General features: G+C 41.9%; 1 protein-coding gene across 1 annotated transcript in view; it reads right to left on the reverse strand.

Annotated features, from left to right (window-relative positions):
- Window positions 1-26,033, reverse strand: part of Ctnnd2 (catenin delta 2) — an 818,473-nt gene that overhangs the window by 120,332 nt on the left and 672,108 nt on the right. The window contains 1 exon segment of the mRNA XM_058583219.1: window positions 13,498-13,681. Coding sequence (XP_058439202.1) covers window positions 13,498-13,681 — 184 coding nt within the window.

The raw sequence follows: 26,033 nt of genomic DNA on the forward strand, positions 1-26,033 counted from the left end.
TCTAAAGAGAGAGAGGAAGCCTGAGAGGTGAGACTTAAGGGACCCTTTTCTCCAACAGCATCCCTGTCCACAGCGGCCATCTGGACACTCTGGCACCGTTATTCGCAGTTTTCGTATCTTTGGGACCCGCGTGGGAGGATCTCAGCCTGCAGAGCATCCTGGCTGGTGCTTGAGAGGAAACAAGAGGATAATCTGTCTCAATAATCTCCCCTCAAATAGGAATAAGCCCTGGAAAGTCCTAATAAACTCCGGCATCGGTTCTTTGTAAGCCTATTACCGCAGGTCCGGCCGAGGACATTCCGCTCCATCTGATTTAGGAAGTGCCAGCCTCTTAATCTATTTCAGCTGCTTAGGAGTGACAGGGGTCAAGGACAAATGACATTTAATCATGTTTGCTAGCCAGGATGACAGTGCTGCCTGGAGAGGAGAAATAAGTAAAGTTCCTTTCTCTTCTAGAAAGAAGCTTATCAGCACTGCTTTCATACACGTTGAGGGGAAAGACTGCCCTTCAGGCCCAGCCAGATTCTGAGCAAAGGACTAAGTCCGTCTCCTCCAGAAAGCTTGAACACTCACTTAATGTGACAGGCCACACACCACGCCTCCTGGCAGGCCTTCAAAGGACATGCTTTTTGTTCTGATTTGAAATAATTATGTTTTGCAGTAAGCTTCATTTGCTCCCACTGCCTGACCCAAACCTGTGCACAAAAGAGAGCATTAAATTCCAGACCTGGTGACAACACTCATTTGGCAGAATCCTTGTTTGTTTATATAAATTAGCCTGCAATTAACAATTACATTGTAGGTCCCAATTAAGGTCAGGCTAAATGCAGCCCCAGGAAGAACAATGCTCTGGACATGAAAGTCCAGATAGGACTATTATGGAGAATTATAGGGGATGATTAATCAGCTTGCCTGTTCCTGGGGATGGCCATTCTCACATAAAAATCTTTGTGCAAACACAGCTACTTTCTGGTAACAAGTTACCTTAAGAGAAAAGTAATTAGTTGTAGGGATTTATTAACTCCCATCAGTGCATCCATAGCACATCTTCCTTGCTGGTTTAGAGCCTGTTAATGGGGAATAATGATGTGTCTGTACCTCTATGGAACAATAATGCAGGATGTGGGGTTAATCTGAACTCCTGGCACATCTGTCCTTTCACTTAGCAGACTGAACAACTGAAAAATGAATTTATGACACAGAGAAACACAGTGTCCTGACAGCCCAGGGTTGAGGGCTGTCAACTTGTTTGCACACATTATTACTAAATGTTGCTTCTTTGCTTAAAGCTTTCCCAGGCAAGAACATGCAGACTGAGCATGCAACCTGGGCAGGGCTGTCCTCCCCGTGGCTCTTCTACTGCAGGAAAACTTTTAAATTGGTATTTCCAGAGACTCCAGTCGGTTCAGAACAAGAACTCTAGTTAAGAATGGAGGAATAAGGATCCCTACGTTCAGGAGCTTCCTGTTTGCAGAATGAGCAGCTTTGTATGAGATGATGATGAGTCATCACAGAAACGCATCCTGGGCTCATCATGCCAGGCAGGAACCCAGTGCAGGAGCCCAGCTCACCCCAAGGCACCTCTGCTTCCTGTGAAATCCCCGCCCACCATCAGCAGTCATGTTCCGAGACCCCACACCTTTCTTCTCCACCTCAGAGCTGCAAAGGCTGATGGAGAGAAACCCAGAACCCGAGGGACCTAGGGAACCAGACTTGCTAATCAGCCTTTGCCCTGCAGCAATCCATCAAAGGCCCAGTGTAACTCCTGTGGACTGCACTAAGCCCACACCAGGAAGTCATTAACCCTGAAAGGGGGCCCATGAAGACAGAATGGCACCTGGAGACTTTCTACTCTTTTATTCCAAATATTCTGCGTCAACTAAGGAACGATGAAAATTTATTGCAACATCTTCTTGGTTAATTAAGGGTCCACCAGACTCAAGAAAAAGACCATGAAGGGGCAAAGGATGATCCTGTTTCTAGAATGAGCAGCTTTGTACGAGATGATCAAGAGATGCACGCAGCATGAACTTGAGCATCAGGCTCTTCACTCTGCATCTACCAGACGCTAGGCGGGAACCTCTGAACCATTGCTTGCTAAATGCCTTCTGTGGCTCCCACTGCTCAGGTTTCTTTTCCTCCAAGAGGACTCACACCTGCAAGCTGAGGACTTCCACCTGAGTTTGATGGAGGGCACTCCACCTGCAGTCTGCTATCTGTTCACCACAATCACCTCATTGATTGTTTTGTCCCAAATCTGGTAAATGACTTTGTTATTTTGTTTATTTATTTTAATTGGTGCATTAAAATTAGACATTATAATAATGAATTCATTGCATCGCATTTGTACATGAACATAACATAATCTGATCTATCTCATTCCCCAGTACCTTTGCTTTCTGGCTTTATTTTAAAATAATGCCACTCTGATCAGGGAAAAGAGAAATGGCATGAAAATAGATAGGTTAAAAGATTGCAGAGGCTTAGTATGTATGCTATTAGTGAAACTGGCAAGACATTCTTCTTTAATTTATGGTTAATAGACTAATTTCTTTGCTTCTCCTCCATGGAAGCTACTCTTTATGCAGTGAAATATGAATTGGGGGACAGCAGGAAGAAAAATTATATTTCTAATAAGAAGAAGTTATATAGAATTTTAGGAATGAATTGACTTTATATTTATCAGGGGTCTAACATCCTGTAAACCAATGTTTTATAGGAAAAAATGTTAAACATTAAGGTATACCAATTGAGAATTAGCTAAACTTTTCATTGAAACTTTTTTTAAAGGAAGTCATTTGTTCATACTAATGGAAAGATCTAAATATTCATATTCTGATAGGAAAAAGTGAGAATTCACAGAAAAAAGATAAAATTTAATATTTGTTCATTTCTTTAAAAAAGCCCATATTTACAAATTATAGAATAAATAATATAAAACAAATTTTAGTTAGAGCCTGTAAGTTTTCATAATTAAGTAGATTAAATTTGCAGAAATAAGTTATAGAAACTTTAAGATGGACTAGCTTGATGGATGTTTTATATTCATCATTTATATTTAAGGTAAATTCATTATATTCATTTTTCTAGCTTGGAGGAAAAAACATAACATTTAGGAAGAAATGATCCCTATTACTCTTCCAGGAAATGTAAATGCCAGAAAGAACTTTGCACAAATCTAGTAGTCTTTTTAGGGGGGACAGGAAGATCTTTTGAAGACTTGAAAAAAAAGAAAAGAAAACCTTTCATACTTTTTGTAATGGAAAGGATAAGGAGATATAAAATCCTGAAGATGGAAAGCTCAGGAGCTCTAAGACATAAATTTTAAACTAGTTAATGGCAAAAAACCAAAACAAAACAAAGCTTTTTTATGTATAAAAAAATGTGTCAGTAAGAAGAAGTTGAGAAGCCATGGAAATTAAACAATATTATTATCTCCTGAGGCACTAATTTGGGAAAACACTCCAACTTGCCCCCTCTAGGGCAGCCAGGTGTGGACCTACACATCAGACTGTCTTATTTTAATGATGTTCTTCAGGGCTTCCAACAACAAATTTCACGGATTCATCCTCTCTCCATTATCTGCAGTACCTACCACAGGGCCTGGCACAGGGTAGGGGTCTGAAAGAATATACCCCAAGAGAACCAAATGTTGGTTCATACAACTCGTGTTTATATTATATCCAGTAGCTTCATGATGATAACGTAGCATTTTATAAGCTTAGTGTGTTCAGAAGGGAAGTGCTATCAAAAGGTTATCTGATGTGTCACCCAATGAAAACACACCACTCAGATCACTGTTGCAGGAGTGCCACTGACTGACGGGCCCTGGCTGCTGCACCCTGAAGTCCATTTCCTTGCCTTCTTTTATGCTAGGGCTTCCTCTCCCCTGGGTGCTCCCAGCCACGGAGGAGATCAGCAGCAGTGAACTTGTTCCTAGGAGATATGGTTCAAGGGTGGCTGGGCTCAAGAACTCTCCAATAGTCTTGATGAATTCTGCTTAAGTCTGAGACATTCCACTGCCTGCTCACCTGCCCTTCCTTCCTTTCCTTCCTTATGTTATGGTTGGAATAGGAGTGTTTCCTGTGTTAATGAAGGAAAGTTCAGGGGTGAAATGGTTAGACTATGCAAGCTGTCATCCAGTGAGTGGACGAGTTCATTTGATAGGTTGATAATCTACAAGGACTCACTGGGGGTAACTGAAGGCAGGGAGGGCATGACTCAAGGAGGTGGCTCACTGGGGACATGCCTTTGGGGGTTACATCTTGTCCCCCAGCTCCTCCTCCTCTCTCTCTGCTTACTGGACACCATGAGCTAAGCAGCTTTCCTCTGCTATGTCCTTCTGCCATGATGCCCCCCTTACCTAAGGCCCACAGCAATGGAGCTGACCCATCAAGGGGTGAACCTCTGAAACTGTGAGTTCAAAATAAATTTTTCCTCTTCGAAGTTGTTCTTCGTCAGTGTTTTGGTCACAGTGATGAACACCTAACCAACACACCTTCCTTTCCTTCCTTCCCCCTCCCTTCCTTTCTTCCTTTCTTCCTTCCTTGTCTCTTTAACTTGGGGTCAGACCTGAGCCATGGTTTGAAGGTTCTTCTAGTTCCTTTGGTTCCCTCCCATTTTCCTCTCAGGTGTTTTCCCTAAGAAAAATTTCTTTCATCGACTGCCAATTCCAACTTGGTGTTTAGACCCAGCACCTGGACTGAGCGTCACCTCTGCCCTCACGGTAAACAAACACATATGCCCGTCCTTGGGGGCATCGCCTGGTCTCTGTCTTGTGGAACATAGAAAAGTGGCAGGGACCTAAAGGCGTCATCATGCAATCTGGGTATTATTTGCATACTTCTTTCACGTGCAAGCTGTATGTCTCGGGGAAGTTACGCTTATTCTATGAGCATCAGCTTCTGGATCTGCAAACAGGATCAGAATCCCTGCCTCAGGATTATTGGGACAGCTGCATTAGGCAGTGTGCATGTTATAGAAACATCAGAATGGGCTTCTAGAAGGGGCTTTGTCAGAAATGAATTTCCTCCTGATGGTCTTGTGGTTTCAAGGTCCAGTATTACACCAGTCAGGCCACAGCTGGGCCCCAGAGCCATGGCACTCCCTGGGGAGAACCCACTTGGGGACACTGATTATCAATGGGGATGCCCACTTGGGTATGTCTCTTCTGGATCCTTACTCAGAGAATGTCTGGGGTCAGCTAGCACATACCCCAACTGTATTGCAGTTTCTTTGTCACCTTATGAAGGACTGCAGGCCAAACCTTTCTTCACAGCCAGGAAACTGAGGCCAAGATAAAGCTGCCACGTTTCCTTCAGGACACTGGACAAGATGCTGCAAAACTGGGGTGCAAATGCAGACCACCTGATTCTTAATCGGAGGTCATTTTATTTACTCTTCAATTCAACAATTAGAATTGAGGATGAATATAATATGTACAGAGATTTTCTGAAAGTCATATTTTTATCACTAAATCAAACTATTGATTTCATCAAAATTAACTATCCCCCCCCCTAAAAAAAAGAAAGAAAAAAGCCCATTAATTGGCTTTTATAGTCTTCTATATAAGGACTTTTCTGAAAGTCCCTCATGTGGGTACTTTTGTGACAGTGTTAGCTTATGTAGGGAACATTTTCTACAGACTACTTTTATGATCACTTCCATCTGGAAATAGAGACTAATAACATTAGCTTTTTTAAAGTTAGAGAATAAGTATGATTTTTATTTATATTGCCCATGAATCAAATATGCTTCATACTGGTAAACGTGACCTTGCCATAAGAATGTTTCATTTATTAAAAATTATTTCCCAGAGTGAAAAGGAACAGGGAGACCCACTATGAGAGCTGCAGGCTGAATTTTATCTCCCTAAGATTCATTCTCGAGGTCCTCACCTGAAGTCCTTCAAAATGCGACTGTATTTGAAGACTGGGTCTTTAAAGAAGAAACAATTTATGAAGTCTTTAGCAATGGTCTTAATTCAACTTGACTGGAATCCTTATAAGAAGAGAAAATCTGGACACACACTCAGAAAGAAAGCCAAGGGAAGACACAGGGAGAAGCCAGAAAGCTACAGGTAAGGACAAGGACCTCAGAAAACCAACCCTGATGATCGTGACTCAGACTCCTGGCCTCTACATCCTTGCAGACATCTCTGTTACTCAAGCCACCCTGTCCTCGGGACTCTGTCATGTCAACTGAGCAACCTGATGCAAGTAGAGACCACCACCTCCTATTGGCTGGGCTTGGGGTCAGTGAGCTAGTCATGCTGGGGGGGTGGAAGCCCTGTCCCCAGTGGGGCTGCTCTGGTGGGTGCCAACCAGTTGGATGAGTTCTTAAGACCCCTGCTCATGCCCCCAGTGAATTCTGTTCCCTCCACAGTAGAAGACCTTCACTGTTGAGTCTTAACTCAAGAAAACAAGATATTCTGATCATATTGAACATGGAGAATGCCCATAAAGAACTTCTTCTGCTTTACGGAGAGGGTGGGAGTTGGGGAGGGATGGGGAAAGGGGTGAGTGTCTCCTCTGTTCTCGAACCACAGAGACCAAGTCCTTTCTCTTCCAGAGACCCTGGACAGAGAGTGCTCCAGGCAGAGCTGCCCACCCTTGCCCTGGTGGAGACTGGGGTAAGCCAGTCCACAGCTCATCACACACCACTTTAAAAGCACTTTTAAGACTCTTTTTGAATAGATGAAAAACACTGGCAATAACCTGACCTTAACACAAAAATAGTACCATTTCCCCTTCTTAGTCACTGCTAATGCAAGTGTAAACCAGATAAAATAAATGTCCTTGGAGCATTCCAGCTACAGCGTGATTATCATTAGCATTACTTTATGATGGGGTTTTCTCAAGGTCACTCTAGAATTAGTGGCACTGTGGGACTGAGCACTCATCCATTATATGGGTTAAAATGACTAATTGAGGGTCTGAGTTTAATTATACTCATAAGCACAGGCACAGTGCAGCTCCTTTGATGGCTTAATAACATTCTTGTGTACACAAAGATAGATGGAAAAAATTAGGGTTGTATATTGTTGTCCTTTAGGACAAGATGCTGAAGTGGGAATAGAATAATAAAAATAAATAAATGACTCAGGGGCACCAGGAAATGAGCTGGGGAAGCTAGCAAACCCAGCCTTGTGCACATGCTCAGGCTGGAGATAAAGTCCCAAGTACCCATGACTAAATACAGTGCAGCTATACAGTAACGTAGATCCGAGTCTCTTATTGAGCTGCCTCTTAGATTAACAGGAAAAAGAGGATGCTAGCAAGGCTTTACCTGCAGCTCACTCTGAAATGATGATAATGGCCACGACAGGGATCTTTAAGGTATTGATTTGTGATATTTTCAGTGGGAAATGCAGCCACGTTTCACAGTAAGTCCAGAAAGCATTCATTCTGTACACAGCTGCTGGAGTTACTTCCAGAAATGACACTTATATCATGTCATGCTACCTGTATAAGGACGCAGAATAACTTCTGGCTGTTAGATAAATCCAAGCCACCTTGAGAAGCTGGCTCGAAGTCCAGAGAATAAGAGCAGGGAGAGCAGAAGTTGGATACAGTGTGGGAAGACCCTTATTGAATGGAGGTTGGATGGAACCTTCTTCAGCTGAGGTGAACATATCTGGGCTTGAATAACTCAGTCCTGCTCACACATGCTGCTTTGTTTTGTATCTGAGCCATGGATGGGAAGGGCCTGTGTACAGAAACACAGGTCCTTTCTGGGTTGTTTGTCCCCATGTGTGGGCACTATTTGGGGACAGGCCGTGTCTCTTCTCTGAGTTACTTACTCATTTTTCTCCCTGTGCTGTGTCCACAGGTGACTACCTGGTTTTGTAGGTGTCTCTCCATTTCTTACTGGGGTAATGTGTTCCTTTCCTGGGGATGCCAGTATGAAGCATCACAAAATCCATGGCTGAAAGCAACAGAAATGTATTCCCTTAGAGTTCTGGAGTCTAGAACTCCAGAATCAAGATGTTGGTGGGGTCATGTTGCCTCTGAAGGCCTGATGGGAGGATCCCATCCCTCTTCCTAGTTTATGGAAGCCTTCAGCAATCCTTGGCCTCCTTGGCTTGCCACTCCATCCCACCAGCCTCTGCCTGTCTTCACTTCTACCTTCCTCCTGTACATCTCACTGTGAGGGTCTTCTCTTCTTACAAGGACAAGTACAACCTGATATGAACTATGTCTCCAAAGGCCCTATTTCCAAATAAGGTCACAAGCTGAGGTTACGGGTGGACATGAATTTTGGTGGGACATTTTCAGCTCACCACGCGGAGCTCAGCTGACATGAACTTGTCCAGAGGCAGAGCCCATCTGACCTCACTCATCAGTGTTCAGACGGGGTGGTCAATACGTGTTTTCAGTTGAAGGTGGTGACGGTGCCGGCCAAAGGTTAACAGATATATCTGATTACACTGTGTGCAACAAAATAGTCCCGAGTACAAAACTAAATCCATTTTAAGATCTGCACAGCCTGACAGGCTATCTGAAGTCCTTTCACCAGAAGAATTCTTAATCATAAAATGAAGAAGAAAAGATTAGCAATAACCTTCATATACATGTCTTCAGTCTTTTTAACTATTTGCTACATTTATTTTGAACCATATTTTTATTTTTATTTTGGTGGTGGTGGTGGGTACTAGAGGCAGTCAACCACTGAGACACATCCCCAGGCCTATTTTGTATTTTATTTAGAGACAGGGTCTCACTGAGTTGCTTAGCGCCTCACTGTTATGAAGCTGGTTTTGAACTTGCAATTCTCCTGCCTCAGCCTCACGAGCTGCTGGGATTACAGGCACGCACCACTACACCAGGCTGAACCGTATTTTTAAATACCAGACATTAAAGCTTGAACCAGGCAGAATTGGAGCAAAAGACTCAATGAGAGAAGGGGAAGAAATGAGGAAGGCGAGCATGAGTTGGGGCACAGCAGGGGATGAAACCCTTCCCGTCCTGCTCCTGATCTCACAAGGCTAACACCCATTCCCTCCCACAAGCCGGCCATCATCACTCCCATCAACCCGCTTCTCCAACAAAATGTAAGAGATAATTTTTTTCATTTCCCTGTCCTTTTTCCTCAGTGACAGATAGATATTTCAGGAACAAATAGGTAGATATGCTTGAGAAAAAATCCATTTCCCACTCCAAAATGAATTTTAAATGGAAAAGGACTAAGGGCATCCACTGTTCATTTTATATTTGCTATGTGCTTAAGTTTTTGCTGTGTCAACATGCAGGACTTTTCCAAGAAGGTGTTCCCTGCCTCTTAGGGAAGGCGGGGGCAAGTGGTTCCTCTCTCTAGAAGGTACCCTGAAGCTGGCTCCTTCTCCAGGCAGGGTCTGGAGCCACTGCCACGGATGCTGGACCACGCCCACTGCCCAAGAGCAGCACAAGACAGTGGACACAGTCTCCCGAGATTGGAGCTCGTAAAGGCAGGATGACATCAGCCTCTGAGCTCCATATGACAGAGGCACAGACTTATCTCTCTCTCTCTCAGATTTCCCTTTGCTGAGCATTTTTTTTTTTTTTTGGACATTTAGGAGCAGTGAAATTTGCATTCATAAAACTGTATTTTCTTTCTGAAAAACAATAAAAAATGTGATCTCTTTATAGCAGCTGCTTAAATCTTTAACCCTGGCTTCTCACCCAAGATGACATAACACATATGAATTGTTTAGGAACAAACATCAAGAGTAATGATTTCTAATGGTGAAGTGATAGATCTTCTCTATCCTATGCTCCTACTGGACTGGTAAGCTACACTGGCTTAGGAAATACTATACTGGGAAGAGTTCTATTTTCTTTTATATTTTCTTTTCTCTATCTATTCCTGAATCTATAGTTAACAGAAACAAGCCCCAAATATCAACTTATCTTAAATTTATCCAATGATGGAGGAGTCTGAGTACTGTAAAAATCATGTCAATGTCATTGTCTAGGATATTCCTTAAAAACAGCCTTCTCTCAAAGAAAAGAAAAGGCAACTATAACTGTCTAAATGAAGATTCAAGATTGGGCTAAGAGACTAACTCTGTCCAAGCCACTTGCCACTCAATATTTAAATTCTGTCTTATTCTGTTTTCTGTTTTTACAGAAAAGAATTGATTCTGGGTACTTTATTTAAAAAGGAAGTGGGGGTTTTTTTAGGTCAGAGTTTTGGAGACTGCCAGTCCAGGACAGGCCAGCCCATCTGTTCAGCTGTGGTCAGGGCCTCCTGGCAGTGATACTACAAAGGCAGGAGTGTGTATGGGAGAGATCATGTGGCAAAACGAGAAGCCACAGAGATTTGTGGACCAGGATCAGTCTTTTAACAACAATCTTCTCAAAGGAACTAACCAGGTCCCCCCACCACATCAATCCCTTCCCACCAGACCCCGTCTCTGAACGGCCCCCTTATCGCTCCTCCTCACCACACTGAGGACCAAGCACAGCAGCTCTGGGGGACAAGTCAATCCGGACCACAGCAAGGCCTTAGTGGAGGGAAATGGAAAGGAAGGAACTGGGGAGAGGAAGAAAGCAATTGGCCTTTTAAGGCAAGAGGGATGCTGGCCAAGTAGAGGCCACCCAGCAGGTGGCTTGACTATATTTGGGTCAAAACTTTCAGGTCCTTGGAAGGCAGAGATTCTATAAATAATAATAATCGTTGAAGATTGACTTAAGAGTCTAGTCTCTATGGACAATGCACCTCGGAATTCCTGGACTTCTCCCGGGCTGTGCCAGACCATGTCAGCTGCTCTTCCTGGCCATGATGCTTTCCCTTAAACCCACTGAGGCAGTCTTCTCCATGCCTGGCCCAATATCACCTGATCCTCGAGGTCATTTTTGCCTACACCTGGCTGAGTTCGTGACTCCAGTGGCAGTTTTCCTCCTGTGTTACCCTAACTGTGGCGTCAGCCTGAGAGTAGGACACCACCTTAGGGCTGACTGTATGGATGGCCCTTTCTTCCACTAGGCACGAGTTTCTAAAGTGCAGGAGCACTTTAGACCACTTGTTGACCGCTTGTCTCCTGCCTGGTTCCCCAAGGCACACACTAAGTTTTCAGCAAATGCTTACAAGATAAAACTACTGTAAGCAAAAGCAGCCTAGGAAGGATTTTTTTTAAAAAAAAATGTGAATAAAGATCTAGGAGTTTCTAGAAAAAGCAAGAATGTAAATAAACCCATACTAAAACCTAAAATCTTCTATCATGATGTAGGCATTTGCACCCATTTGGGTATGTTGTCAACATTATTTCTCAATAAATGGAAAAACAAATTCCTTGAAACTTTACATCCACTCACACTTTGATAACTTTATTTTGGCCTCCTCCAGGGCTGCTTTCTTCCTCTCCCAGTCAAACCTGATCATCAATGTGAGATGATTCATAAACACATTCAAACAAGAGAGGAGCCCCAGGCATGGTGATGCACACCAGTGATCCCAGTGGCTCGGGAGGCTGAGGCAGGAGGATCCAGGTTCAAAGCCAGCCTCAGCAACTGAGAGAGCCCCTATGCAACTCATCAAGACTCTGTCTCTAATAAAATATCAAAATAGGTCTGTGGATGTAGCTCAGTGGGTAAGCACCCTGGGTTCAATCCCCTGTACCCAAACACACAACAAGGACAAAAAACAAAGACAAATAAGACAGGCGAAATCATACTGCTTTTTGTAGGAGGATGGAAGTTTAATGGATTAAGGGAGAAGTTATCACTGATTTTGATGAGTTTTGGTTTGTCACTCGCCTGATAAACCCAGAGACATGGGACATCACAAGCCCTGGTTGCATCTTGGCTAAGGAAACCTTGCTTTGGCTACAACAAACTCTTTTCAAACCAAATGCTCTCTTCTCGTGCTTCCTGTGTTACTACCACTTCTAGCCAGCAGCAAAAGCCAAAGCTCTGAGTGAGCAGAGAAGGATGGAGAGTCTCCTGAGTCTGACCTACCTTTGTTCTCACCTCACCCTCAGCCAAGGGCTTACAAAGGGGGCCCTTGTCATGCACCAGTCTAGCTTCTTCAGCTACTTTTTCATGACAGTGCTACACGTGTATGCTCTTAATGGCAGCACCCCAAGCCTTGAGTCAGTCATCAAGAAGATATAATCATGCTCCTATAGTACTCAAATTTCAACTTATAGAGCTAACTAGCTCTTTACTCTTCTGCCATTGAGTCTGAGACACATAGACGTCCTTAGGAACCATGACAGGCTTGGTAAGTCAGGGGCAACAGGGAGGGAAAAACTAATCATAATAAGTGGAAATAACTGATCTAGAAAGATCAGGCTGAAAGGTGGGGATGCCTGCAGCTTGAGCTTTGGAAGAGTTACGTTTCTCCTGCTGAGGCAAGAGGTTTCTGAAGGGTAACAATTAAAGAAGTCATAAAATTAATGCCACAATGGAGGTATTTTGGAAAACTGTAAATTTGGCTTACATTAGAGATTACCCATGTCAAAAATTCATGAATTTGGGACCTGGAAGAAAAGCAAAATTGTCAGAGGGTCCCCACTTCTGTGAATGCATGGAGATACGCATGGATCCTGTCTCTTTATCTCACATTCTGCATACACATTCACACAGAGGCCCCTCTCAAGACTAGGCTGAGAGTGTTATTATGAATATTCATGACATGACGATTATTAATGTCACTGAGGTGATTTCATTCCTGCTCGGCAGAGACAAGTTTTTATACCTAGAAACCAAATAAGTGTTAAGAGAAATGGCAGCTTTGCACCAGCCCAGCGAAAGCAACTCTGTACATTTTAGTCTTGAAATACAGATTATTTGACTAGGTGCTTTTAATCACCCCCTCCTTGCCCCCATCCCATGATTAACCTCATCCTGGGGAGATTTCCAGCTTTGACACAAAATGCAACATCCTTGGGAGCTCAGGTTCCAGAGTTTGTAACTGTATCTTGATTATTACTTTCTTTCGTAGGAGTCAAAATTAAACAAGGCATAAAGAGGCTCTAAGAAGTCTCAGTAGATTTCTGGGGGATGATTTTGTAAAAATGCTTTGGGAGAGAATTACCACATATTTACAACTTCTATTATTTACAAAAGCATTTAACACAACAGGCCTTATGAAACAGCTCTTTCTAAGAACCACAGACTTGCACAGTCACACAGAGAATTGAAAAACAAAAACAAAACCAGCTACTGGTGATAGTTAAGTAGACCCTTGCACATCTGTTGTCGACTCCCCAAGCAACTGGCCTGTCTGGTTATTCTTTATGCATGATATTACATCAAACGACCCAAAACTATTGTTTTCAGTTAAATGAGTCAGACCCAGGTGTAGGTGCAGGGCAGTGGAAGATGCCTACACCAGTTCAGTGCAGGATTAAAAACTTTTGGTTAGCTTCTTATACTGCACTGCCTCGTCAACACTCATCTTTGCAGAACAATCTGGCCCTTAGGAAGGCAGCAGCGAAAGCTACAAGGAAGAGTGCCTGACCCAGGAGGACCCAGGGAAGATGGCAGGAGCAGGCCCCTGTGCTGCGGGACTGACCTTAGGCACCCAGTGGCATTGCGCAGCACCTGTGATGAATGCAGCTGTATTTTCCGATCGTCCTGAAGAGGTGAATTTTCCCAGCCTGAGTGGGGGATAATCACCGCGTTGGTCAATACTGCCAGGGCGTCCTGGATGATTGGCATTTTGAGTGCATCACACGACGAGAGGTTCCACAGGACTCCTGCAAGAGACACACAAGGAGAGAGTTGGTGGCTAACAGTCGTTCTCATCTCACAGTGTTTTCCTCTCTGGAGTGAAAGGCATCGCCAGGAAGGAGTGAGGCAGCGTGTGGGGGTGTGTCTTAGAGCCTGATCCTAATTCTAGGGCACCCATTGGAACCTTCTAGAAGCGTGCTGTGAAAGACAGGTGAGCAGAACCGGGACATGACTGTCTGTCTCATCATGAAGAACAACTAACTCCAGAGGGCTGGTTGAACTGAGGCTCTTACCCTGCTTCAGTGAACTTCTAATATGATGGACCCAAGCTTCCAACTTGAATCCAAGACCAAAGACGTGTGGAAGTTATTCAGAACAGTCTGCTAGGTCTTTGTTTTACCCAGCACCTCAGCCTGCCTGTGTGGCTGACCTCAGTCACCCAGCTTCTACACACCAGCAGCTGCCATTAAAGGGACACCTGAGACTCCAGCAGGAGACTGATGGCAATTAGCACGTGAAGCAGTTTGAACATGGTGTCACTGTGACAGCTTTGTCAGTTTTTCTCTGGAAGCAAGCTCATGAAGGACCTCTAGAATGTTCTTTCTTAAATGGTGACACAGGGAGCATGGAGGGCCTGCCTGCCGTGGGCAGAGAGGAGAAGTAATTAAGGTGGGCAGGGAAAAGAAAAATTGCAGACATGTGGAACGTTTTAGGTTTTTAGATACATGTTTTCTAAAATGAGACTAATTCTGGAACAGGCCCATGGGCATTGCAGGTTATAACATCATTTGAAAATGCTTTTAAAATAATGGTTCTATTTTTTGCTCAGAATAGTTCACATAAAGGAAAAAGAAACAGTACACTATTCTGTTCCCCTACTGAGCCTTTTGCTCCTGCAGCCTAAACAGGCATCAGCACTGCAGAGATGGGGATCAAACACTGTAGTTGTCTTTAGAAAAATGACTTCCGGCTTTAACAAACTCTCAATCTATTTTAACCAGATGAGATTTTGTTTTACCCACCATCTGATGAATAGAATATATAGAATGAACTTCGTTCTGAATTTCTTATTAGTTCTTTACACATGTGGAACCAACCAGTAATACAAATGTGACTGTTAATCATTAATGAAGCAACATCACAGTGACTATAAAGTTCTATAAAAACATGACTGCAGAGACAAACCCCTTTAACTGTCTTTAGAAGTAACATTTACTGGGAACTTTATTTAAGTGAATACAACAGAGATGAAATGGTTTTGGTGCCTGTGGTCCATGAATCAGTCCCATAAGGCCCGGGGTTACCTGGAGGGCAAATCTGGACTGCCTGTTGGGGTAAATAAAGTATTTTTGTAACACAGCTGTGTCTGTTAATTTGTGTATCTTCTGTTTGCTTTTGTCCTCAGAGGGAGAGTTCATTATTTGTGACAGAGACTGTATGGTCCACAAAGCCCAGTAAATACACTACCCGGCCCTTCACAGAACAGCTGTCCAACCCTCCTCAACCCTCCCCGGGCTCTGTGAGCATGCTTGAACTGCCATCAGTGTCCTTCCGTGAGTGGACAAAGGTGCTCAAGGGTGTAGAGAAGGTGCCCAAAATACTTCATGATTTGGACTACTTTGAAATACCAGGAATATTAGTAGATGCATTTGTCGTTTTGAAAATAGAGCATGAAGCTATTTATTTATCTACTAAATGTTTTACAAACTTTTATCATCAAAATAATAAAAATGATTCTATTCATTCATTTGCAGTCTTGAAAAATATTTTTAGGGTACAGATAATTGATTTCTTTTCTGTTTTTTTAAAAGCACATTACAGAGTAGCTAAAAGCACATTAAAGAGAAGTAAATTAGTAGCTACTATTGTGTTTGAAGGTATCTTTTAAGAATGTCATGTTAAAGCATTTGTGCACGTTCCTTCAATGCAAGGACATGGAAACATAACTTGAAATATTCTCATTCTTAAATCCTGATTCAGAAATACTAAGACATGAAAATTGAGGTTTAGGAATAAATGCTTTAAAATATGGGTGATACGTTCTTTCATAAAATACAATTCCTCCAAAAACTAAATATAAAGGAAAAAAATTGCATTTTAACATGAATGTGTTTAAACCAATCCAAATCAATTCTTATTTTATTTATAGCTTTTAAAAATAAGTACATTATAAAGACACATCAAAATGAGATTCACTGTGGTATATTCATATATGCACATAGGCTAGTTTGGTCAATTTGATTCCTTTGTTCCTCCCACTTCCTGACCCTTCTCCCCCCTCCTCAATCCCCTTCCCTACTCCAATGACCTCTCTCCTGTTTTCATGAGATTCCCTCCTTTCCCCACCTTATTTTGGTCTAGATTTCAGGAGCACTAAAATCAGCATGTCATAGCGATCCTGCCACACGAATGTTTGTAGCAGCGCAGTTCACAATAGGCAAGTTATGGAACCAGCCCAGATGCCCGTCAACAGATGAATGGATACAGAAGATGTGGTACATATAAATGAGGGAGTTACTCAGCCATTAAGAAGAATGAAACGGCATTTCCCAGTAAATGGATGGAACTAGAGAACATCCATCATGTTACATGAAACAAACTTTATGCAGAAAATCAAGGATTAAATATTTTCTTTCAAAGTAATTTTATGATAATTATTTTTAGTTTTCTAATGAAAAATAAGAAGGAGGGAAAATAAAAGAAAGATTAAAGAAAAATTAAAAACTCAATTTCATATTTGACAAGAAGAGGATAAAAAAGACACAATTTGAGGTGTCTTTATCTCCTTTAGGTTTCTCATTAATTGCAGTATAATTCAGACTTAGTTCACAATCATTCCAGGCTGGATTCATCTGTGAGTCACGTTCCAATGAACTGAGTACTTGACCATATCTCTGAACCTTAATGCATGTCTGCAGTCAACCACAGGTGCTTGCTGAGCTTATTACAACAGCAGAGTCTCCATCAGGGAGAAATTTCTCACCTTCATATGAAGAGTGGGCTAAGTAGATATAATATTGCCAAATTCCTTTTGGTGGAATTCAACAGGCACCATTTGAAATTTTGATATCAATCTTAAGAGTAGAAGCAGTAGTCTCTGTGGACAATTAAGATAAAGGTGGATAATGTCACCGGGAGCATGAGGGAGCTCCACATCAATCCTGTAAATACACACACACACACACACACACAAAGCTGGAGGGAGAGGGACTAATAGAAGACATTGGATATAATTAGTCATCCTCTTTGAACAAATGGAAAATGGTGTTTTGCTCAGATTTGTATTCACCCCTCCCAGATTTCTTCCATAGTGGTTTAGGATATGTCTACAAATTTCCTGACATTCCCTTCAAATGATGGAGCCCAATGCTTCTGAGAGGACTGAATTTAGTTACTCATTACTGACCAACAGAAAATGGTGGAAATACTTGGGATTATTTTAAAAGGTACTGTGGATTCCTCCAAGTTCTGTCTCAGAAATTGCCTGTTTTTAGGAGAAGCCAGGTGCATCCACAGGAACCTCAGCAGCCCTATGGAGAGGCCACTGTGGTGACGTCAGCAGCCACACAAGGGCATGATTTTGTAGTGGGCCCTCTAGCCCCTTCTGAACCTTCAGACAAATGACTTCAACCTCATGAGACCCTGAGCCAGAACTACCCAAACTGGCTGCCCCTGGACTCCTGTTCTGTTCACTTCCCTCTCTTCCTTTTCCATTCCCTCTGTCTGGTGGGTTCATCCCCCCGCCTTTTAGCTTTGAGCATCTTTTTCAAGTTTCAACTCCTCTCTCCTATTCCTAAGTTCCATTGTGAGAACATAAAAGATACAGGAAGAAGGATCCTGCTGAAATTTGTAACTAAATTTTAAATGCATTTTAATTTAAATGATAAATATCTAGCTTTTAAAACCCGTACCATTCATCATGTGCAGGACTTATTAAAAGGCTAAGCAGTTCTTTTAGTTTGGAATGTCTGCCTTAGTTTCCTATTAGTGCTTTGACAAATTAACACATGGTGGCTGAAAGGACACAGCTAGTTATTTCCAGCCTGGAGTCTTGCATGGGCTAGCAGGGTGCACCTCTGGAGGGGCCCGCCTAACCACTCTGCTGGAGGCTGCCTGCTGCCTTGGCTCGAGGTCTGGCATCCGTCTGACCTGGCTTCCATCATCACATCCCCTTCTCTGACTCGGAACTCCTGCCTCCCTCTCATGATCCCTCTTATGCTGCTAGTGAGCCTACCTGGATAACCCAGGATAGTCTCAAGAACCCTAATTGAATCAAGTTCTGCAAAGAGCCCTAATTCAATCACACCATGTAAAGCAGCATCTGCAGGGTCTGGAAATTAGTATGTGGACATCTTTGGAGAGCCACCAGTCAGGCTAACATAAGTCTCCCTAAAACTGCTGGTATATTTAGAATGAAATTAAACTTCTTGTGGTAGCTTTTCCCTACGTCTCTAAGTTCATGGTGAACCAGATTCTTTGTTCATTTATTTACCTCTCCATACATATCCAGCACCTGCCATGTGCCAGGTTCTATTAGACACAGAGTGGAGCATCAGTGAACAAAACCCAACTCCCTGGCCTGGGAGCGGGTATGGCAGCAGCTCTCGTCATTATGCTTTAGTCAGAGTGGCCTTTGGTCCTCTCTCCAGCACACATGCTCACTTGTACTACAAGACCCCCAACCTGCTGCTGCTGCATTCTGGATCAGTGGGAGCTACCTTTCTGGCTAAAAATAGAATTTCTGTAGATTCAAGGGATAGAATTCCACTTAAGTATATCTTCATACAGACACTTGGGAGCCAGAACTACCGAAACTGGCTGCTCCTGTCTGGCTCAGTGTCTGGCTTTGATTTTCAGCAGAGCCCTTGTGTCCAGCTCACATTTTTCATTACTTATTGATTTTCTGCTATCAGTTGCTACTCTTTCCCACAGCAAGGTCCTCATCACTAGATGGGAGCAGATGCTGACTGAGTGTACATAACACAGAGAACACACTCAGTGTTCACACAGTAGCTCCAGCATAAGGACCATACCCTGGCATCCAGGAGCTTACCAGATAGGAACCACGTAAAATAGCAATTAATAATGGTGTGCTATGACCTTTAAAAGATGTCATGGACTCCAGGCAGGTTTCATGGTACTAGAAAAATGACATAATAGCTTGAGAGAATAAAACAGAAAATGTGAGATGTCATTTTACAAATAATAAATCCCCAAAGAGAATTAAAAAATGCACGTAAGTGGAATTATATACTGTGAATCTATAGAAATTCTATTTTTAGCTTGCAGAGAAAACTTTATATCTCCAAAAAATATTCATCCATTTAGCATTGGAAGGCTTATCTCCAGTGCTTCATTTGGGTAATTTCATTACATGAACTCCCTGATAATTCTAAATTAGGCAAAGTAACACTACCCTTTCAACTCATGGGAAAACTGTGAAATAGACTGAATTGAGTAGTCTTCATTCACAACAAGTGTCTCCACTTATTTTTATCTGAAGATAAAATTAAAATGTAGTAGTTTGGTTGATGGTCACCCACAAATTTTAATTTACCCGAAGAAGATATGCTAATTTCTTCTAGATTATAATCTGTAATAAAATTGTTTTATAGCATCTCTCTGCTCATTCCTCACTCTTGACAGTTTCTCTCTATGTAAAAGATTACTGTTCCAAATATAATTCTGACAGTAAGTTTAGTTAAGAAGACATTTAAATAACTAATTATGTATAATAAATATACCTAACAGATAGTTTATTTTTATTTCAGGCAGAGGATGGCTCTTTTCCTTGAGATCATCCATATTCATGAGCAGTAATTGGTTTATTAAAATTTCTTTAATAAAATCTTAATTACTTTAATTTGATCCTTTATTTTGTCTCAGTAGAGGGTGACTGTGGTTTCTTTTTCCTAAAGGAGATGATGACTATCTTAATAAAAAAATTAACAAAAAATACTTTTAATAGCAAGTCTTAAATTATGAGAAAAATCAAATATTGCCTCGTGGTCATGCAAGACTTTATTATGGTCCCCTATTTGTTTTCTGCTATTTCTTTTCATTTGACATACCTAAAACACAATCCCCAGACCCATGAGGCTCAACCCCAAATCCAGAGATATTTGGGCTTAATTTATTTTTATTTTTTTAAGTTGTTGATGGACCTTTATTTTATTTGTTTATTTATATGCAGTGCTGAGAATCAAACTCAGTGCCTCACACGTGCTAGGTAAGTGCTCTACCACTGAGCCACAACCCCTGCCCTTAATTCATTTTTAAAATGTTAAAAAAGTTTATTCTAAATTAATCAGTTAATGAAAAATTAATGTATTTTTTAAGCAAACTTACCATTTATCATATTTTGAGAAAGATGGTTTGTGACCCTGGGAAAGGAGAAAGGAAGAGATAAATGGGGGCCGAAAATCTCATCACATAAAAAAAGTCAGTTAGGGGCTGGGGTCGTGGCTCAGTGGTAGAGCACTTGCCTAGCATGTGTGAGGCACTGAGTTTGATTTGCAGCACTGCGTATAAAAAATAAAATAAAAATCTATCAACAACTAAAAAAATATTTTTAAAAAGTCAGTCAGGCCTAGTTAGGGTGGTGGGAAGGGGTTACAGGGGAAACCATCCTTAATTTTTACCATTCCCCCCTCATTTGTATATTTAGCCCGTAAGTGGGTAGAGGGCTGTGGATCAAAACCTAGGGGCCATGAACTCATGCTGCCTTGGGGTGCACAAACTTCCATGAGTATTTGGGTGCAGACTATCACACTCTCAGGTCCTTGAGAAGCAGAGACCCTCAGGGTAGGGCTGTGAGTTGAGATTGTCTTGAGAGTCCTTCTGATGGAAAAGAGTCACACACACAACACTGTTGGAAGTTTTTGTTTTAAATAGAAACATTTATCTTGAGTGTGTTAAAGCTTATACCAAAATGTTGTTTTAATCTCAGGGATTCCTTAGGGCAATACTCCTCAAGCTTTCTTTTAGGAGTCCCAGGGGTTGGTTAACCAGAAAAAAATGTCCTCTGTTCTCCTCCTTAATATTCCCGTGGAGGAAGCTGGTGGCCTCTGCAGTGGGGATCAGGACGGCTAAAGCCTCTTCAAATTTCAACTCAGACATGATGAGCTGAGGGTCTAGAGAGACAGGGAGGAGATGAAAGGAGGATTGGGCTGGTAGTGGAGGGAAGGACTGGGAAGACCTAGACTGTCAGCATCCACGACTAATCCACATCCTACTATTGACACACAGGCTTCTGGTTCACACGCAGAATTGATTTTAAATAGTAACATGCACACCAATCCTAAGATTTCAGTAGTATTATTCTTACTTATTTAAAAAATATATATAGAATGTGGTTAACTGCAGAAGGCTGAGAGTGAACTGCTCATCTTTACATCTGAAAGCAATTCAGACCTTTGCTGTTTCACAGCAGGCAAAATCTGGTTTAAGCTGAATAAATCTACCTGGTTCCCATGAGATATTTTAATTGCCAAGGTTCTAAAGCAAGTTTGAGAAAAGATACAGCCATCAATATTGAAGCTGTCTTGTTCCAAAGCCAAAATGAATCTCAGCAACACTTTTAGATTCAAATTTCTGCACCAACAGCATTTTTTAAAAGTTTACACCAAGTTTGTGTAATTATTAATATAAGCAAGAGGCCCATCCTTACCTAAAGTTTTGATTAGTAGTTTTAAAAATTATCTTCAATGTGGTTTTAACAGCTTGAATTAAATTTAAAAGGAAGTAATTTTACAGAGAGAAGACTTTAAGCAACTTTTTTTTTCTAAAGAAATATTCAAATATTTAAAACTCACCTACATCTAGGATCTCTCTAGTTTAAGTTGGCATAAGCACATCCTAGTTTCTTTAGAATTCTTCCATTACATTTTTATAATAAAGGGGTAACAGACTAGATTCCACTCATGGAAAACAATGCTTATCTTCAACTTGGGACAAAGCAATGCAGATACTGAGAAGGAGAAAGCTCTTCCCATGGTAGGTTTTAATTTATTTGTTTTTGTTTTAAGTAGTTGTATTTGAAAATAATTTGGGTGCTATTATCTGACAGTGGCCATCTGTGAAAGTCATAGGTTCACCTCTGATCACAGCATTTTTTATAAATGAACCACAGGATTCGGTATTTCTCAATTCCCAAGAGTTCAGTGGTTAGGATGTAAAATTAAGTTTGTTTAAACTGTAGTCTCCCCCAATGACCTTGGGTCTGTCATGACTCAGAAAAAAATGTCACCAAAGCCCCCAGACTGCTTTGTAACCCCAGGAAAGCAGTCCTGGCACTCTCTTCCTAAAAGTTACAGCTGTCCAAGATTATGTACATCCTTTTAACTGGCAATCACTGAATTCATATATGTGTTGATTCAAGTGGTTTTAAGATGTATATACAAATATACACACACATATTCCTTGGTTGTATTTCTTGGTAGTTTTGTGCTCTAGAATTATATAAGTTAAATAAAGTAACTTAAGTTTGTCTCTTTCATAAATGGCACGATTGAGGGAGAGAGGGAAAAACAGAAACAGAGAGAGAGGAAAAGAGAGGGGAGACAGATTCAAAGACAAACAACCCCACTCTCAGATGATTTTAAAAATTAGTGCCGGAGGTGAACTTGCCATGATCTCTGGCCCTGTGCTAATGATTTGGGGGCCGACATAGTTTTCCACGTTGAACAAAGCTAAGTCCAATTAAAGGTAACCTGCTCAAGCACGGACGTTTGGAACATGAAGGAAACAGCTGGTCGCTCCAAAGCAGGAGTTTGCTCATCAGGACACATTTCAAGACCCTCTCCCCTCTCTGTGGCTCTCCAGCTTGGACACCACTTACGGCCATCCAGCCAGGAGCCAGATACTGGGCACTTACCGCCCTTCGACTCTGGTTCTTTCTGAGAGAGCAGTGGTCTTTCTGGCAGTAAGTGTAATAAACGGTTCTGTTGGTCCGGAGAATTTTTTTCCTGCTGGCCTTTAGAACAGATGATAAGCCACATAAAGCACTTCATCTTTGGTAAATATACAGCCCTGGAGAATTCCTGAAAGTGCAGGGGCTCCATTAACCATAAATTTGAGGCCTTCTTTGGGTGTGAGATAATGTGTGTTAAGCTGTGTGCAGTTGGAGTAAGTGCTGTCACTCAGAGGTCACACAGCAACCCCTGTTCCCAACCTCCGAAGGGCCCAGGCTGACATACCAGGCTCTCTAGGACTAGAGTGAGGAAGAAAATGGGAAATGATATAGCCTCATTCAAAAAATGAAATGTCCGCCGCCTTGAGAATTTTCTATGTTATATATAGCACATCCACTTCATTGGTCCTGTTGATGCCAATATAAGAACTTCACCTGAATTCATTAGAGCTTTCTTAGCTACAAGTCTGTACTCTGGTTTATATGTGGTTTGTTTCCCAAAGGTTCAAGGTGTTGATGGCTTAGTCCTCAGTGTGGGGTGGGAACTTTCAAGGGAGAGGCCTAGTAGATTCTGCAAGAAAATCCACTGCCCAAATCAGCAACCCTTAGGGCACGGGAGATTTGATCACACCTCTCTTGTTTTCTCCTCCTGTGACCTCTTGCTCCCAATGCATTTCTACCATGAGCCATTCATGGTGAGGCGCTCCCCAGAGGCCCAACAAATGGGGACACCTAATTTTGATCTATTGGCTTCCAGAACTGTGAGCTAACTTAGCCTTTTTTCTTTATGAAGTTACTGAGCTTTGTGCTTTGATATGGTAATGAAAAATGAACCAATCTACCCTTGGAAAGAGGACACTGGAAACACTCTTCTGCACTGGGATCATTTTTAAGAGTATTTTGGTTCCTCTGGCTCTTGAAGAATTGCAGTCTTAATGGAGGTGTGGAGGCAGAACAAAAAGAGCAACAGCTAGGAATCAAAGACAGATTTGCATTTCAGCTCTCACATAGTCCAGATTAAAGAAAGTTTAGTTATCACTAGGTTTTCAAGATGTGCTCATCGAATGGGAGAATAATCAAATGAATGAAGAATGGGAGAATAATCAAATGAATGAATCTCAGATTATCAAAGAGGACAGTTGAATCAGGTGTCCTAGAGAAGATCACATTGAAATAACATTTAAAATCTCCCCCAATACTTCACATTTTTGAGTTCATATTAGGCACTAGGGTCTTTGCTAAGTACCTTGCACATATTGACTCATGCAAACTTTCAACCATCTCCCTTTGACAGATGAGGAAACTAAGACACAGAGAAACTGTCACTTGTTGAAAGTCATTCAACTTGTAGGTGAAAATGAAGGTCAGATGAGAGTTTGACTATGATGCATATGAACAATCAGACAAATGTCAGGCACATACATTTGCTACTTGAAATTGGAGAGAGGTGATGTGGTTTGCGATCCTTTGAAGCAGAATACATGAACACAAGAGAATGTTCTGCTTTTCATCTTTTGCCAGTTTCTTTTTAGCCTCAGGTCATGTAGCTGGAGAAACTCAAGAAGTCATTTGAGTCTACAGAATGAAGAACATTCAGTTTTGAAACTACTTTTACAAATATTTTTTCTTGCAAACATCCAATTCTGCTTACCTCTACTGAAAGAAAAGACAAAAACCAAACCAAAACAAAACAAAACAAAAAAACAGCTACAATCTTCCATGGAAAAAACTGAACAGACACCAGGTTGAGATGAGGAGTAACTTTAAATGTAAATCCTCCCTTCATCTACTTCAAAACTAGGTCTCATTTTCAGTAAAATCAAAACTGTCTGACACTGGCTCTGTCACAATACCCAGTGATAATAATAAGGCCTTGTTCACTGAGTCATGACCGTGTCACTCAGACTATTTTATAAATCTTGACCCCAACAGTAGGGGAGAGCTATTGCTGGAAGTTTTGTTTGTAGATTCACAATTAGAGATTGAAGAGTTTACAAAAGTCCCTCAAGGACAGGTAACAAGCAAGAGAGGTGGAGCTGGGACATAAACACATTTCAAACAACACTGCCACTTGGAGACACTCTATTCAGAGGTCATTTCATGGAAACTGTATGATGATAGAAGCTGAGATCACCAAGATTCAGCTACAGTCTCTACTTATCATCCTCAACTTCGTATTTCTGAGTTTCCTCATCATAACTCCAATCATGACCACTTGTCATTGCAAATTTTCCTCCAAACATATTATCTTCCCTCTCAGATTCTGCAAGAAAATCCACTGTCCAAATCAGAAATCTGGGGACACTTCTGATTCCTCATGCCATTTTTTAAGGTTTTGATTGTTTAGCAGGTATTCTGTGATTACCTGCCAAAGCAAGGTATTGCTAGTCACCCTGGGGAATATGTAGTAAATGAAGCAGAACCCACCTGGGGAGATAAAGAGTAAGCACACATGCCCAGTGAAAAATGAAATTTAGCATATAGGGCTGTATATGATAAAATCCATTAACTGTCAGAGATGGCATGCCATGGAAATACAGGTATTGAAGATCTCCATAGGAGGATATCAAAGAAAGTCCCACGGACTGGGTGAGACCTTTAGGGATAAGAGACCTTTAGGCTGCCCTTTAGGGATAAGTGGAGTTAGACAGAGAAAGAGGGAGGGGGAGATTCAGGTGTAAAGAGAGCAAAGACTTACAGCTATGAAGGGGTAAGGATATTAGTCTCAATGTCTACAGCCGAACTCTAGAGTAGGTGCCAACTAAAATGTTGAGTTAAAAACACCACAGCTCTCAATAATCAAATGGATACCTATTACTTGTACACGGTCTTCCTCCCTTTCATGGTGAAATTCAGAAAGACACCTGCCCAGTCTCCAGCTCTATCTATGTGACATGGGAGTGGAGGTTGGGAGGTGCGAGTGTTGCTTTTTAAAGAGTAGCTGATCTCATCCTGGTTACTCTAACAGACCTCAGCACACTAGCTCCTCCCACTGCACCTTCCTCTGTTGGGCACAGGACAAAAGTGGGATTTGAGTAAAGGAATGTGATGGGGGAGCTTCATGGGCGAGATCTTTGGACTTTCACACCACTCTGACCAAATAACTTCATGCATTCATTTATTTGTTCATTTATTTCATTATCAGCCCACTCAGTAAATAATATTCTTGTCTAACAGAACTCTGTGAAGCCTCACAGGGACCAGGCTGCCCCAGTCAGCTTCACAAACATTTAGCAAGGTGGGTGCAGTCCCTCTGAAGAGCTACAGAGCAAAGGGGACAGGGCAAAAGTGGTCTAGAGCCTTGAGGAACTATAGTGGGTCAAGAGACTAGGCCACAAGAACAAATGCATGCCCATGTAGTTAAGACGGGAGAAGGGCTTAAGGGGAGTGACAGGAGGTTGGTAGCAGAGGCATGAGCAGAGTGATGCCACTTTGGAAACTGGCCTCAGGCTCTATCAAGACCTGGG

The sequence above is a fragment of the Marmota monax genome, unplaced genomic scaffold (assembly GCF_021218885.2).
Source record: "Marmota monax isolate L192 unplaced genomic scaffold, Marmota_monax_Labrador192_F-V1.1 WCK01_AAM20220418_F8-fsc00287, whole genome shotgun sequence".
Lineage (NCBI taxonomy): Eukaryota > Metazoa > Chordata > Mammalia > Rodentia > Sciuridae > Marmota > Marmota monax.